The sequence below is a fragment of the Ovis canadensis genome, chromosome 15 (assembly GCF_042477335.2).
Source record: "Ovis canadensis isolate MfBH-ARS-UI-01 breed Bighorn chromosome 15, ARS-UI_OviCan_v2, whole genome shotgun sequence".
Lineage (NCBI taxonomy): Eukaryota > Metazoa > Chordata > Mammalia > Artiodactyla > Bovidae > Ovis > Ovis canadensis.
Window position 1 is genome coordinate 14,486,316 of NC_091259.1, and position 16,760 is coordinate 14,503,075.

Below are 16,760 nucleotides of genomic sequence, written 5' to 3' on the forward strand. Positions count from 1 at the left end.
AGATAATGAGAGGGTTAGGCACACCTATTGTTAGCTAATAACAATTAAATTTAACAAATATTTTAAAGAAGAATAAAGAAAAGTATTATAATCACATTTATTCACCTGTTTAGAATAATTTAAACAAATATTTTCCACTGTGCTTACTTTGACAGAAATTTTGACTGTAACACTGCAGTAATAACAGAATGATATGGGATAAGAATCAAACCACATTTCTTGTCTTCCCTCTTTTAAACTAATAAGTCATGGGGAAAAACAGAAGTTAGCAAAAGTTTCTAATTTTAGTTATGCAAAGGTTAGGTTATTTGCTTAAAAGTGTTAGCTACTAGACAGACGGGTACAATATTATGGGTGATGTTATTTCTATAAGGCTGTTATTGTTCAATTTTAATATCTTGTAAGGTACATTATCAAACCACAATAAGAAAAAGTTCACATTTTACCTATAAAAATATATAAATTTATTCTTACCAGCAGCCTTTTCATTTTGACCCAGAATATTATGCTGTCTTTTCCACAAGGGAACCAGTTCTTCTCTAGTAGTTTTAAGAGTCACAGAGGGATGAGTTTCTTCATATGTTGGACATCTTTGGGGGCAATATAATGTCCCATCTTGTGGGGCAACAGTTTGCCTGCCATGTGAATGATTTATTTTCGTTAACGTTTGGCACTCTGAAGAACAATATGGTAGAGTTGGCATCACAGTGACTAAGTCAGAACAGACATGAGGGAGTGGAAGACTACTTTCTTGATTCCACTGATTCAACTTGTATTCTGTTGGGAGCATATGTTTTGAATTAAAGTAGTTACATGTACTGATGTTTTGAGAATTTTCAGGCATTACAGGCTGACACTGAGATGCCTGTATATTTTTACAACTTCTAATATTTAATTGAGATGTAGGAGGAGGATGAGGTACAATTAATTTACCCTGAGCTTGTGCAAATGTGTTGGCTTTGCTCGCAGACTGTGGTCGAATAACAGTGCCTTTTCTGTTCATACATACAAAGCCTGACTGGACTTTAGCGGATCTTGTTCTTCTAATGACTTTCACTTCACTCCTTTGTGGACTACTTTTCTGAGTTTTGGAACCACCACTCTTTACAGGGGATATACTTTCCTCCTCTGTGGAGTCTGGCCAGGCTTGTTTAGCAGTGTTATAACCTGAAGATATAAAACAGTTCAAAGGCACATGGTCTATTCCAGATCCTCCTAAAGCAGTGACATTTTCAGAGATAAAATCGTCCTTGGGCTCTTTTTTATTAGCAGAATCCACAGCAGAAGCAGGAATACTAGGCATGTTGCTGGCAGCACCACTTTTAGCTTGAATGTGGAATGGTTGAGACCACTGTTGAGATATTCTTTTTCTACTCTTCAGCAAATGACTATCTTCAGCATTTTTCCATGTATTGCCAGTTTCATCAAACCATCTCAGTTTTTTAATAGTTTTTGGAGTTTCTGCACTTTTCCCTTTTTCTTTTGTTAATTCAATACTATCTCTGATATCTGCTGCTTTTTGATTTCCTAACTTAAAGCCTTGGCTTGTAACCAGTGCCTTAAAATAATCATGCTCGTATTTAGATTCTTTCTTTAAAATACTTTTAAGAAATCTCACACTATTCTTCTCACAAATATTGTATTTTATTTTCTTGTGCTGACTGACTAAGTCACAATTAGAAATTATATTAGATAATGATTTTGATGCTTCAGTTATTTTCTGTTTTTTATCTTTTGAATCAGAGTTATGAAGTATACAGGCGACTTGAAAATTATCTGAAAATAAAGACAACTCTTCCTCATTACAATTAAAATATTTTGTCTTTTCATCTTTAATGTCTTTTATTTCCCCTAACTTATCAGAACACTGCACTGGGTCAATTTCCTTTATGTGTATACTGCTCTTTGGTAAAGGCCTAGCTGATTGTGTATTCGATGGCAAAACTAAAGGGGTTGCCAAAGGTACAAATGAAGTAGGAACTGAAGTAGTTCTATTTTCTTGAGTCATTTCAGAATATTTCTCTTGGTCTGAAATTATTGTGATTTCCTGGGTTAGAGAATCTGGAGTGGCCCAGGCTTTGCTGAATTTAAATTTTGGGCTCTCAGTAACTAATGGTTTCTCCCGTTTGAATGTTCCAGAAGAGGAGTCAGTTGTCCTTATAACACTAGTTTCAGATGTGTTTTTGCTTTTCTTATCTTGTACAAATATGGATGGACTATGTAGAATGGCTACTGAATTATTAGCAGTATTTATGGCTCTTTCCACGGTTCTACTCAGAGCAGATGGATTTTGTTCTTTACTATCAAAACATTTACTTGAATCAGGGAGAACATCAGGTTTACTGAAAATATCTGAGAAAATATTTGGATCATCTATATTTATAAGCCAATTATTTATGTGTTGAGTTTTAGAGAATGACATTTTATCTTCATCAAAGCAGCTTAGGTTAGTTGATTGCAGATTTGCTGATTTGAGGGAAACAGAATTCTGCTGCTGGACTGATGTGGAAGGCTCCTTATTAAGTGTTAAATATATTTCTTCACATTCCCCAGCCTCAAGACTGTCTACACTTGAGAGGGTTTCAGAATTTATTATCTGATTAACTTCATCATGAAATTTCTGAAAGAAAAAAAAGAACATTGTTTTATAGTTTAGAAATTTTTGTCAACAAAAATGATTCAATATACCACCATTACTTGGCACATAAAAGAGAGTAATATGACTACAGACAGTATAGGTATATAAATAATCCATATCCCTAGAGAAGTCCTCACAGTGAAAAAGGGAGCCAACAAAGACAAACATATTTGCCTTAGCTTCTTCACCTTAAAGTAACTACTCAATTATCCTAGCCATTAGTTATAGCTTAGAAAATAATTTTTGCTATTGCTGTTCCATTCAGAGAATAGAGTTTCCTGAAGGTTTCATAATAGCATGTGAAATTCTGAAAAGTAGTTATTTACAAAGGGTATTTTTTTTTCATGAGACTTGGACTGGACTTGAATGAGGCTCTTAAAAGCCCTATGACTCTAATATGACTTTCCTGTTGGTAAGGCTATACCTTCTTATAAAAGTTAATCTCATGGTCTATAAAAATGTAAGATGTTTATGAAAACATGCCTGGATCCTGCTGATTTAATACTTATATGGAGTGTATGCACTGGTGGTAGTATTATTATTTTTAAATTCCCCAGGGAATTCTAATGTGGATTTAGAACTGAGAACTATTGATTTTAACGGCTCATTTTTGGAGATTTAGCACAGTAATAATTTCCATGAATTCTTTACAGTAAGAGTCTCATCATTACTTCAATGGAATCTAATGGAAATTACCAGTTTTTAATAAAATTTCATGATCACTTCAAAATATTGTTGTTGTTCAGTCGCTAAGTCGTGTCCAACTCTTTGCCACCCCATGAACCGCACCATGCCAGGCCTCCCTGTCCATCACCAACTCCCGGAGTTTGCTCAGACTCATGTCCATTGAGTCAGTAATGCCATCCAACCATCTTGTTCTCTGTTGTCCCCTTCTCCTTCTGTCTTTAATCTTTCCCAGCATCAGGTTCTTTTCTAATGAGTCAGTTCTTCGCATCAGGTGCCCAAAGTATTGGAGCTTCAGCTTCAGCACCAGTTCTTCCAAAGAACATACTGGGTTGATTTCCTTAAGGATTGACTGGTTTGATCTCCTCGCAGTCCAAGGGACCAAGAATCTTCTCCAGCACCACAGTTTGAAAGCATCACTTCTTCGGGGCTCAGCCTTCTTTGTAATCCAAATCTCACATCATACATGACTACTGGAGAAACCATAGGTTTGATTATATGGACCTTTGTCAGCAAAGTGATGCCTTTGCTTTTTAATACGTTATGTAGCTTTGTCATAGCTATTCCAAGGTTGTTGTTGTTGTTCAGTTGCTCAGTTGTTCCAACTCTGTAACTCCATGGACTGCACCATGCCAGGCTGCTCTGTCCTTTGCCATCTCCTGGCGCTTGCTCAAACTCATGTTCATTGAGTCAGTGATGCCATCCAACCATCTTGTCCTCTGTTGTCCCCTTCTCCTCCTACTTTTAATCTTTCCCAGCATCAGGGTCTTTTCTAATGAGTCAGCTCTTTGCATCAGGAGGCCAAAGTATTGGAGCTTTAGTTTTAGTATCAGTCCTTCTAATGAACATTTACAATTGATTTCCTTTAGGATTTCCTGGTTTGATCTCTTTGCAGTCCAAGGAACTCTCAAGAGTCTTCTTCAGCACCACAGTTTAAAAGCATCAATTCTTCATCGTTCAGCCTTCTTTATGGTTCAACTTTCACAAGCATATGTGACTAATGGCAAAACCGTAGCTTTGACCAGATGAACATCAGTTGCCAAAATAATGTCTCTGCTTTTTAATATGCTCCCTAGGTTTGTCATAGGTTTCCTTCCAAAGAGAAAGCATCTTTCAATTTCGTGGCTGCAGTCACCATCTGTAGTGATTTTGGAGCCCAAGAAAATAAAGTCTGTCACTGTTTCCATTGTTTCCCCATCTATTTGCCATGAAGTGATGGGACTGGATGCCGTGATCTTCATTTTTTCAATGTTGCATTTTAAGCCAGCTTTTTCACTCTCCTCTTTCACCTTCATCACGAGGCTCTTTAGTTCCTCTTTGCTTTCTGCCATAAGGGTGGTGTTATCTGCATAACTGATTTTATTGATATTTCTCTCAGCAATCTTGATTCCAGCTTCCTCCAGCCTGGCATTTCCAATGATGTACTCTGCACAGAAGTTAAATAAGCAGGGTGACAATATACAGCCTTGACATACTCCTTTCCCAATTTGGAACCAGTCCTTGTTCCATGTCTGGTTCTAACTGTTACTTCTTGACCTGCAAACAGGCTTCTCAGGAAGCAGGTAAGGTGGTCTGGTATTCCCATCTCTTTAAGAATTTTTCACAGTTTGTTGTGATCTACACAGTCAAAGGCTTTAGTATAGTCAATGAAGCAGAAGTAGATGTTTTTCTGGAATTCTCTTGCTTTTTCTATGATCGAACAGATGATGGCAATTTGATCCCTAGTTTCTCTGCCTTTTCTAAATCCAGCTTGAACATCTGGAAGTTCTTGGTTCATGTATTGTTGAAGCCTGGCTTCCAAGGAGAAGCATCTTTTAAATTTGCGGCTGTAGTCACCATCAGCAGTGATGGTATAGTCAATGTTTAAAACTGTTTCTAATTTCACACATATAACACAGATATTTAAAAAGCATTAATCTGCATAACATATGTAGAAATAAATTCAAGAAGACTTTAATTTGTTAATCTAGTGAAAAAGTTAAATGAACTCAAAGAAAATTAGTTGCCTTAAAATTTTACACAAATTTTAGAAAATTTAAATATTCTGATGTTAAACAAAAATTTAGTATTTTTTTAGCCCTGAAAATAAACTGAGAAACCAATGAAATCAGTTACAGATTAAAAATATCTTAGTTTGTATAGTTAATACTTATTGATACACTATTGTAAATGTTTTGCAAATGGTTCATAAGAGTTTGATATTACTAGTATTTATTCCCTGCCTGTCACTTCCTTCAACCTAACTTGAACAAAGCAAAGCACAGCTCCTTCAATGTCTACTTTTGGAACAGAGTGATTTTAATTGATAACGAGGCTCCTAAAAGCTCTATGACTCTAACAGGAATTTCTTTGAGATTGCATCTAATGAGATATAGAAATCTGGATTAGAAGGTCCTTTTAGACATAAGTATGATGTCTGTGGCTTTAACATCTCTCTTTGCCTAGGTCTGTGGTTGCTTCATTTCCCAAAGCACCTAAAAAGTTCAGCAAACTTTTTTTTACTCAGAATTTTTCACTAAATCAACTTTTTTTCTCAGAATTTTTCTTATCACTAAAAAATGAAACATTGTGATCAGCTTCAAGCTTTGCTTGTAAGTTACTGATATAAATTGTACTAGACTTAACATGCTTTGTCTAATTTTTAAATCAACTCTATTGTGATATACTTATCTACAGTAAAATGTACTTATTTTTTGGTTGTTATTGTATGTTTATGGAGTAAAACTCTACAACATAAAAGTTGGCTTAAAGCTTAACATTCAGAAAACTAAGATCATGTCATCCAGTTCCATCACCTCATGGGAAATAGATGGGGAAACAGTGGAAACAACAGCTGACTTTTTTGGGGGGGCTCCAAAATCACTGCAGATGGTGACTGCAGCTGTAAAATTAAAAGATGCTTACTCCTTGGAAGGAAAGTTTTGACCAACCTAGACAGGATGAATGGATAAGAAAGCTGTGCTACATATACACAATGGAGTATTACTCAGCCATAAAAAAGAATTCATTTGAATCAGTTCTGATGAGATGGATGAAACTGGAGCCGATTATACAGAGTGAAGTAAGCCAGAAAGAAAAACAATACAGTATACTAACACATATATATGGAATTTAGGAAGATGGCAATGACGACCCTGTATGCAAGACAGGGAAAGAGACACAGATGTGTATAACGGACTTTTGGACTCAGAGGGAGAGGAAGAGGGTGGGATGATTTGGGAGAATGACATTCTAACATGTACACTATCATGTAAGAATTGAATCGCCAGTCTATGTCTGACGCAGGATACAGCATGCTTGGGGCTGGTGCATGGGGATGACCCAGAGAGATGTTATGGGGAGGGAGGTAGGAGGGGGGTTCATGTTTGGGAACGCATGTAAGAATTAAAGATTTTAAAATTTAAAAACTAAAAAACTAAAAAAAAAAAAAAAAGCAGAGACATTACTTTGCCAACAAAAGTCCGTCTAGGCAAGGCTATGGTTTTTCCAGTAGTTATGTATGGATGTGAGAGTTGGACTATAAAGAAAGCTGCGCACAGAAGAATTGATGTGTTTGAACTGTGGTGTTGGAGAAGATTCTTGAGAGTCCCTTGGACTGCACGGAGATCCAACCAGTCCATCCTAAAGGAGATCAGTCCTGGGTGTTCATTGGAAGGACTGATGCTGAAGCTGAAACTCCAATACATTGGCTACCTGATGCGAAGAGCTGACTCATTTGAAAAGACCCTGATGCATGGAAAGATTTGAGGGTGGGAGGAGAAGGGGATGACAGAGGATGAGATGCTTAGATGGCATCACCGACTCAATGGACATGAGTTTGGGTAAACTTTGGGAGTTGGTAATGGACAGGGAGGCCTGGCATGCTGCGGTCCATGGGGTCGCAAAGAGCTGGACGCGACTGAGCAACTGAACTGAACTGAATGGAGTGAAACTAGTAATAATCAAATAACTTATTATTTTTAAATATAAAATGCATTTATTCACATCTTTGAGAAGTTACCATTTCTTCAAAAAATTTATGTACAAAATGCCAAGAAAAATTACAATAGTGCCTTATTTCAAACCAAAAATACACACATGATGTATACAAACTTTAAAAAACAAAACACAAGCAATATGAATATAGATTCTTTCAAAAATATTTCCAATGACATAGCTACAACTTAAATTATGTTAAGAGAAATAAATAATAGTGTTACCTAATATATTTACATATTTGCATGTCATATTTTTTTGATGTGGACTATTTAAAAAAAACTCTTTACTGAATTTTACAGTATTGTTTTATATTTTAGTTTTTTGGCCATGAGGCATGTGGTATCTTAGCTTCCTCATTAGGGATTGAACCTATACTCCTTCATAGGAAGGTGAAGTCTCTACCACTGGACCACCAGGGAATCCCTAAATTATCATATTTTAAATGTATAGTTTGATAGGTTTTAACAAATTATTTACCCATAACCATCACACTGAAATATTTAAGAACTTTCCATCTGTTGAAAGTTCTCTCATGCTTCTTTTCAGTAAATACCTACCCACCACTGACAACTACTAATCTGTTTTTTGTTACTATATAGATCTGAGTTTTCATTTGTTATCATTTTCATTCTGCCTGAAAGACTTTCCAGAGGGTCTCTTGTTGCAGATACTGGTGTAGTACAGTTGTGTTCAGCTGTTGCTCATTTGAAAATGCCTATTTGGTTTTCATTTTAGAAGGACATTTTAGTTAAATATAGATTATAGGTTGGTAGTTTTTTTCTTCCTTGTTAGAACTTTGACAATGTTTCACTGTCTTCTGGCCTAAAATTAGTGTGGTTCATCTTACCTTTGTTGACTTGCATGTAATACATCTTTTACTCCCTTTAGCTTAATTTAATTTTGATAAGGTTCTTTTGTGATGGGTTGTGGGCACATACATATGAGTGTATACTTATTTATCTTGGAGTTTGTTGAGCTTCTTTAATTTGTGGATTTGCAGTTTCATCAGACTTGAAACATTCCCAGCCACTGTTTCTTTAAATATTCCCTCTCCTCTTTGTGAGATTAATTAAATGTATGTTAGATTTAGATATTGTCCCTCATGTCACTAATTTTTGTTAAATATATTTTTTCTGACTTTTTTCTCCCAATGCTTCAAACTGGATGATTTCTGTCCACTGATTCTTTTGCCTATAGTGCCTTCATTGATAAGTCCAATTAATATAATTTTAATTTCAGGTAATATGTTTTTCAGATCTAGAAGTTCTATTTGGTTCCTTCCAAAATTTCATTCTCATTATGTTCACTTTTCTTTAATTCTCTGAAAATATTTGTAAAAGTTACTTTAAATTCTTGCCTATTATCTCTATTATTTATGATTATATTGACTATTTTTTTTCCTGGTTATGGGTCATATAGCTTTCTGCTTTTTCATACCTAGTGAGTTCTGAGTGTTGGACATTATGAACATTATGCTGTATGTCTAAATTTCAGTCTTCTTTAAAAGAGTGTTTCTTTTTTTGACAGGTAGTTAAAATACCTATGGATTTTTTCCGAGGCCTGTCAGGAGGATATGTCCAGGTAAAAAGCCTATGTGATAATAGAGCTTACCTCATTTGTTTCCCTTTATTCAAGACCATCTCTTATACTACCTGTTCTGCACAGTTTAAAAACAACTGTTTCATATATTTTATTCAGAATTATAGTTGTGTGTGGCAGGATGGCACTTCTTTATAGCCAGACAAAGTCTCCTGCTTTGCTTTTCTAGCCTTGCCACAATTGCTCAGTTACTGGATAAACTAGGCCAAGGTTAAAAATTTAATCTTGATATTAGCATATTAAGAATCTTATAAATGTGTGCAAGTACTCATAAAAAATAAAGTGCATGAACATTTCAGGAAGTTTAGCATGAAATCCATACTCATTTGTAGGAAAAACCAAAGTAAACACCATACTAGAGAGAAGAGAAACACCATTTCAAGCTGATCATGCCATTTGTTTATAAGAACTTAATATCCACATGTATTATAATTTTCAATTTGTTTTTTATAATCCAATCTATAATGATACATAAGATACATTGTACTTTCAAATAACTTTCATATTTTTCAAAAAATAATGTTCATAAAGCATATTTTTCTATGTATGAGACAGAGAGAAAACTGGAGCAAAAAGCTAAAAATGCTAAAACCTTCTCTCATTAGTATCTGTAATGAATCTGTGCTGATTCATCCAAACATACCCTTGGCTAGTGTTATATATTTATTTCTTTAGTGCAAAAATGGGACAGAATTATTGCTAGATATTAAAATATTAATAATGTATTTAGAGTTTCATACTTGCAAACTGCTTAGATGCTGATCTTCTAGGAGTTTCTGCGTTTCCTCCAGTTTAAGCTGGAATGCATCTTTGTTAGTAGTCAAGTTTGCCTTGCTGCTTTCCATTTCTTGACCACAATCGATTTTGGATATGAGATATTTCTGATGCTTATGATCATTTTTTGACAGTGATGAAGGCAAGTCATTATCTATAGCTCTGTGAACCACACATAAAAAATGTTTAGTATACTTAAATAAAGTTAACATACAAATGACATATTCATGTAATATGTGTTTGTGTGTGTCCAGATAATCATATATAAGGATATTGGAGAAATATATAGATATATTAGAATGGGAATTTAAAGGAATCAATAGTAGAATAAAAATGGATATGGGATTATAGTGTTAATAAAGCATTCCATCTTCATGTAGGAATGCCCAATTTTTCATGGCTTTGTTTATTAAATCCTATTTCTCTACTGTTTGGGATAGATATTGAAGTAATTACTATAGATGTACAGAGTCAGTCCTCAGTTCTTTAAGAGATCCCTATCTGGATAATAATATGCTGCACTACCCTTAGTTCTGAGCTGATATCATAGATGGTGGTATCCCTATAACCCTAATAAAGTTGATTGAAGATTCAAGCAGTTAGAAAATATGAAGAATTCTTGTCAGGGTAGACTGGAATTTCCATCTAACTTTAATACGTTTGGAAGCTTGGATTCCATCTAACTTTACTAGGTTTGGAAGATATTAACATATTGTTCTCAGTTGTACCACAAATATAAGCATGGTTTTCATGGCACAGAGGGGGCACCTTTAATAAAGAGTCTATTTTTAGTGTGTTAAAGTGCCACCTCCAAATTATCAGTGGATGATATCATCCTCTTTCAGAATTTTGCATCTTCTGGAAACTTACAGCATGTTACACTTGAGTATATGAACAAAGTGAAAATAAAAACAAAGGAAGATATTTTGGGGGTGGGTGAGAGATGAAAGTATATCAAAGGCTGACTGCTACTGCATTAGGGCTGGCAGTATGAATCCCAAGGGTATTTATCCCCAATTAACTTGAATTATCCTCAATTCAATGAGGATTAAAATACTTTGAAAAGTGACTTGTGGCCACATGTGACACATATCTATCTCCAATACCCATATATATCTTTATTTGGACAGATTGGAATAGTCAAAGTCAATGATTACTAGATTCCTGACTATCCTTTTGCAACCACAGAGAGATCAAGGAGAGCAAAAAGGTATCTAAGTTCCTGAACACTGAGATTATGTTTCTCTAATCCTTTTAGGTTTCTTACTCTTACATATTCCTTCCCTTTCAGTCACACTTCCCAAATGAAGTATTGCTAGATCTACAAAAATATCTAATAAACTAAATTTATTTACCTTTTAAGTTGTCGTCTCTCAACTTTTTCTTCTCTATTTCTTTCTTCTCTACTCCACTTGCTTCTCTTCTCTTCTCTACTTTCTTCCCCCAGTGAGGAGGATTGAAGGAATGTATAGGAATAAAAGGAGATGGGGAGGCAGAAAGACAGGAAGAGTGAAGCATGGGGGGAAAGGAAGAAGAAATCATAAAAGAAGAAACAGAAGGAATAGGAGAGGGGAAATCTAAATTTGCTGAAGGCAAATATGGAGAGGGAGATGAATACAAAGGAGAGGAAAAAAGAGGGACAGGTAAAAGAGGTAAGAATGGAGAGGTAGTAGGGGAAGGTGAAGGAGAGGAGGAAAGAACAGATGAAGAGGAAGAAAGCTGTAGAGAGGATGAAGAAGAGGATATGGAATTAGAAGGTGAAGACAAAGAGGAGGATGGAGAATTACAGGGAGGTGGATTGGACAGAACCAACACAGGTGCATGACCTACAAAGGCCTGGGGAAGATTTGACAGTGCTGTGGTTTGTGGGACAGATTGCTGGACTGATGGAAAAGGATCTAACTGAGTAGGATGTTCAGGCAAAGGAGTGACAGCAGAAAGAGGGGGGACTGGTTGATGAGGGGGATGACTGGCTAAACAGGAAGGCTTCAAAACAGGAAAACCTTCCAAAGGGGTTGGAGGAACAGTCAGTCGAGCTGGAAGGGAATGACGGACAAGGGCAGGCATTAGAGTAGTTGGGGTTGAATGCTGTGCTGGAAGAGAATGTTCGGGTCTGAAAGTGTTGTAAAACAACTTGCTCTGTGAGTCTGAATCAGGAACTACTGGTGAACCTCGGGGTGGGTGGGGTAAATGGTCAGGTGGGCCAGAAGGAACTGGGGTTGGTAGATGAGGGAAACTGCCAGGAAAACTGGAAGTAACTGATGCTGGTGACCGAGGAAGATACTTGATTGGGTAGGATGGTAACAGGGCTGGTAAGTTCTTTGGAAGAGCAGAGGGGACAGATGGATGGATAGGCTGGCAGGTGGGAGAAACGGTTGGATAGCTAGGAAGAATTTGGGAATGGTGGGATAGCAATGGGGCTCTGAAAGGAGATAGCTTATTAGGTAAGTGGGGATCAAGTGTGGAGGTAGCTGGACAGGCAGGAATGGATCTGCACAGGTGGAAAAGCATTTGAACAGGAAGTAGAGAGACAGCCTTATTAAGATGGTTTTTCGCTTTATTTGGCTCCCTCTATGTTTTCAATTCATACTATGCTTTGTTCTGAGGTTCCATGCATTATGTCCTTCTGATCAACCAGTGTCCTCTCATGAGTTGAGAAATGTACATAGGTTACTTATTCAGGTTCCCCTTTTCTCATTCCTTGCCCTTTAACAGTACTTTCACCTCTCAGAAGTCTGATAGTCATACAGATAATGAATATGGGCTAGAAAATCTGGTCGAAAGTGATGATACAAAGGGCAAATAGAGGTCAAACAGATCAATGCTCAGCTTTGGTCAGATTTCTCAGGGTAGGTAGCCTGTGGTTCAGGATTAACTGTCTCACCACAAATACATGGATATTGGAGATAGATACTTAACAACATTATTTTAAAGTATAAAAATATGGAGAAAGTATAGTTTCTTTTGTTCTATGTGTACATCTACCAAAAGGGTCAAGTATATTATCTTTGTGATAAGTGTTTGGTTGTGATGGAAGGCTTTTATTTTTATTAGTCATTTCTTATATCTCATTATTTCTTGAAGTAGTTTTTATTTTCATATGGACATAACTCTCATTTTTCCTGAGGCTTAAGCACTGAATGCCTTCCATTTTTAATACAATTCTTCTCTCCTTTAGATTATCACATTACAGCATCTTAAATTATTTTTATCTACCACTGATATTTTCTATATTAGAACAATCATTTGTGAGTACAGATATATCTCCCCTTCTTTGGAAGGCCCCTGTTTCTTGGTATTACTTTATTCTTTAACACATTTTAGGTTTATATTGTACAGAAAATGTATTTTTAATGTGATAACCACATGTAAGTATTTGTAGCCTCATTACATTTTAAATCATAGTACATATAAATATTTCTATGAACTTAACACCTGATCTTTAATATTCCAAGCTTTCACATTTGTAGTACAGCATTTTTACAGTTTATAAAGCATTTTCACATACATTATTTTAATACTGTCAGTTATCTGTGGAGAGCAGCTTAACTTTATAATAAGTAAACAAGAGTGTTCTCTCTATAAATTGTATACATTTGTATTCCAAATACATAAAATTTATGTATGTGTATATAGAGATATAGACATCATGAAGTCATAGTAATTATAGTATATTACAACAATAACTGAAAACTATGTATTCATAGTTTTCTTGTAAAAGAAAATTGGTACAATGGTCCTAGCAGATTTGGTATAACAATAACTACATATTTGTTTGCTACAGTGAAATCAAAGTTGTCTGATGTGTTATCTTTTCTAAGACTTTAAGAAAGCGTACACTGTTGAACAAAAATGTCTATCCTTTTATTCATTGTGCAAAAGAGTTTTTTTATTGAAAATAGTTGATGTTATCAGGATAATAATACACAGAAAAATAAATCTAATAGAGCAGAAAACCTGTATATAAAAAGGCACATTACTTCTATACTAAATTACTTGACAGTTTTCACTCCTCTAAATTTCCCTGGACCCTAAACCCCCTCTAATTGTCTGTCACCTTCCTTTTTAAGACAAAATTTCCAGTGAGTACTCTAAAATTACACTGTGTTCACTGCCTCAGCTTCCATTTGTTCCTTAATCTACTGCTGTCTGGCTTCTGTCTCTTGCTTTTGCTAGTGATTAACTAATTGACCTAACTGCAAAAAGAGACACTTCTTGACCACTATCTTTCTTGACTGTAATTCCCTTGGATTTCTTATTATCATATGTTCCTGGATATTTTACAACTTCTCTGGTTGTTCCTCCTCAGGCTCTTTCTTGAGCTCTTCTTTCTTTGCTTAGATATGCTAGAATTTTTAAGAGTCATGCAATCCTCTGCTTGTCTATCCATATTTTCTGTGTAATCTTATTCATATCGTCTGTGTGATCTTATCTGTATCTGTATGTAAGTGAAGGCTTAATCCATCCTCTGTGGACCAATTCAACTCTGGGTTAACTCTCTAACTCGGTTCCCTGGATTATTAGTAGAACTAGGACTGTGTTTCAGGGACACAGATGTAAAAAATGACCCTTTATGGATAAACTGTCTGTACTGACAGGACTGTGAATAAGTCATAGGAAGGACTTATAGGAAGTACTGGTAGGAAGCTATAGTTTTGGGTTTCCCCAAATGTGGTAATTCTTATAACTGAACATATCGCTTGCATGGAAGCTATTCATATAGTCATTACAAGAAATGTTGGCTCTTGTTTAGAACAGAGGATTTCTAACCCAGGGTGGTTGTCTGTGCATTGTGATGTCACTTGTGGGAAGAGCGGCATAGCAAAGATGAGCCCTTTAACCATTTCGTGGCATGCCATGAGGATTCTGCCTACTGAAGAATGTTGCGTGTTGGCATGCAGTGTTTTATGTCTTCTAATTGAGGTCAAACCTGGTCTACTGCAGTCATGAGTTTGAGTGTTCAGCTGAACCAAGACCACCACTGGTGGGTAATAAAGTGTTAGTCACTCAGTTGTGTCTGACTCTTTGTGACCCCATGCACTATAGTCCACCAGGCCCATCTGTCTATGGAATTCTCTAGGCAAGAATACCGGAGTGGGTTGCCATTCCTTTCTCCAGGGCACTTTCCCAACACATGGATCGAACCTGGGTATCTTGCATTGCAGGCAGATTCTTTACCATCTGAGCCACCAGGGACTGAACTATGGCTTTAACTTATCCATTCACTGACAACTATCATACCTATATTCATGGCCCAGACATCTTACCAGTGAGAAATTGACTCCAGAATAGCTCATAAGTGTCTCAAACTCACAGTTTATCATCATCCTTCCAGTTACTCTCTCCCTTAAACCTCTTTGTCCTGAACAGTCATTTTGATAAATTGTTTCACTATCCATTAACTAACCAAATCCATTCTCCAAAGTCATTCTTGATTCCTCCCATTCACGTTTCAGTTCTTAAAAAGTTACCAAATCATGTTGATTCTACCTACTAAGTAGGTCTTCATAAGTCATTGTTTTCATTAACTAAACTACCATTTTGTCTGATTTTTCAGCCTTTAGTCTTACTATATTCTTCCTCATCCTGACAATATTCCTATAATATAAATGTTACATGCTTGCTTAAAATCTCTCAGTAACTGCTTTTAGGACAAATTCCTTAACAAAGCTCTTCATGACTTAATTCATGGCTTCCTTTCTAAACAATCTGTGTACAATTTCTCAGCGTACACACTAGTCAAAATAAATTACCTACAGACTTATAGTTACCAGAAGGGAAGACATAGATTGGGAGTTTGGGATTGTCATGTACACACTGCTATATTTAAAATAGATAACCAACAAAAATCTACTGTATAGCACACGGAACACTGCTTAATACTTTGTAATAACCTAAATGGGGAAAGAATTTGAAAAATAGATACATGTATATATACATAACTGAATCACTTTGCAATATACCTGAAACTAACACAACACTGTTAATCAACTATGCTCCAATATAAAATAAAAATTAAAATGAACAAAATGAACCACCTCTTTCAGTTCTCTTAATACAGCATGTCCTCTTATACCTTCGTTCCTTTTCCTATTTGTTCCATCTTTCCAGAGTTCCCTCTCAATGTCTCTGATAAATATCTTCCTTATTTATTGAGCTTCAGGTCATGTTTATATCCTTTGAGTTTTCATAATGCCAGTGATGTTTCTCTGTTTAAAGTATTTGTTGAATACTTCCAACATGTACAGCACTGAACTGAGCATCATAGGGAATATCTGCATGAGTGAGATTAAGCTACTGTTCTCTACAATATTACAGTTTGGTGGGGCAGGCATAACTACACATAAAAATTGAGCAATAACATATATGATCATGACTTTAAAATTTATTTCTATAGCCTTGAGCTCTTGTTTCATCTTAGGTTCAACTGTTTTTATACATTTCTATTTGGATATTTACTCTCTAAATTCAGAAAGCTCAAATGAAGTTTAATAATATCTTGTTAAACCTATACACTTTTATTACATTCTTTATAATTTTTAAAGTCAGGAAATTCCCTCAATGATCAAGATTCAAAATTTCCCCCTCTTTTGATTTCTATACTTTTTCATTTTCTTTATCCCACCATACACCAAAGCTATAATATAGTCTTTCCACAAAATATTTTTCTTCTTTCTTTTGTATTTCACTACCACTCTTTTAACATAAGTCCTTTTAAACTCATTGCTTGAATATCTGTTGATTTTCCTGCACTATCCTATCCATACTCCAATTATTTTTATATTGAGACACTTTATTCTATATGAAACAACACATTATTCTTATTCTTTAATTTATTCTTTGATGATTTACATTTTTATGTTAAATTCATATATACAGCACCTGATTCAGTATTTTTGCAGGTTATACTCAATTATAGGTTACTGTAAGATAATGGGCATAGTTTTCGATACCATACAGTATCTTCTTGTTGCTATATATTTTATTTTGTTATTATTTTTTTGATTACACAGCATGCAGGTTCTTAGGTCCCTCACTAGGGATGGAACCTGCGCCCCCTGCAGTTTAAGGGAGTCCTAACCCTGCT

General features: G+C 35.6%; 1 protein-coding gene across 4 annotated transcripts in view; it reads right to left on the reverse strand.

Moving 5' to 3' along the window:
• Positions 1-16,760, reverse strand: part of CEP126 (centrosomal protein 126) — a 140,540-nt gene that overhangs the window by 58,724 nt on the left and 65,056 nt on the right. For 3 of the 4 annotated variants that reach the window (XM_069554810.1, XM_069554811.1, XM_069554809.1), the window contains exons 5-6: positions 9,640-9,835; positions 475-2,620 (exon numbers count right to left, since the gene is read on the reverse strand). In XM_069554810.1, coding sequence (XP_069410911.1) covers positions 475-2,620; positions 9,640-9,835 — 2,342 coding nt within the window. Of the gene's footprint in view, positions 1-474; positions 2,621-9,639; positions 9,836-11,028; positions 13,240-16,760 lie in introns of those variants that run through there. The other variant, XM_069554812.1, reaches the window with a different exon arrangement.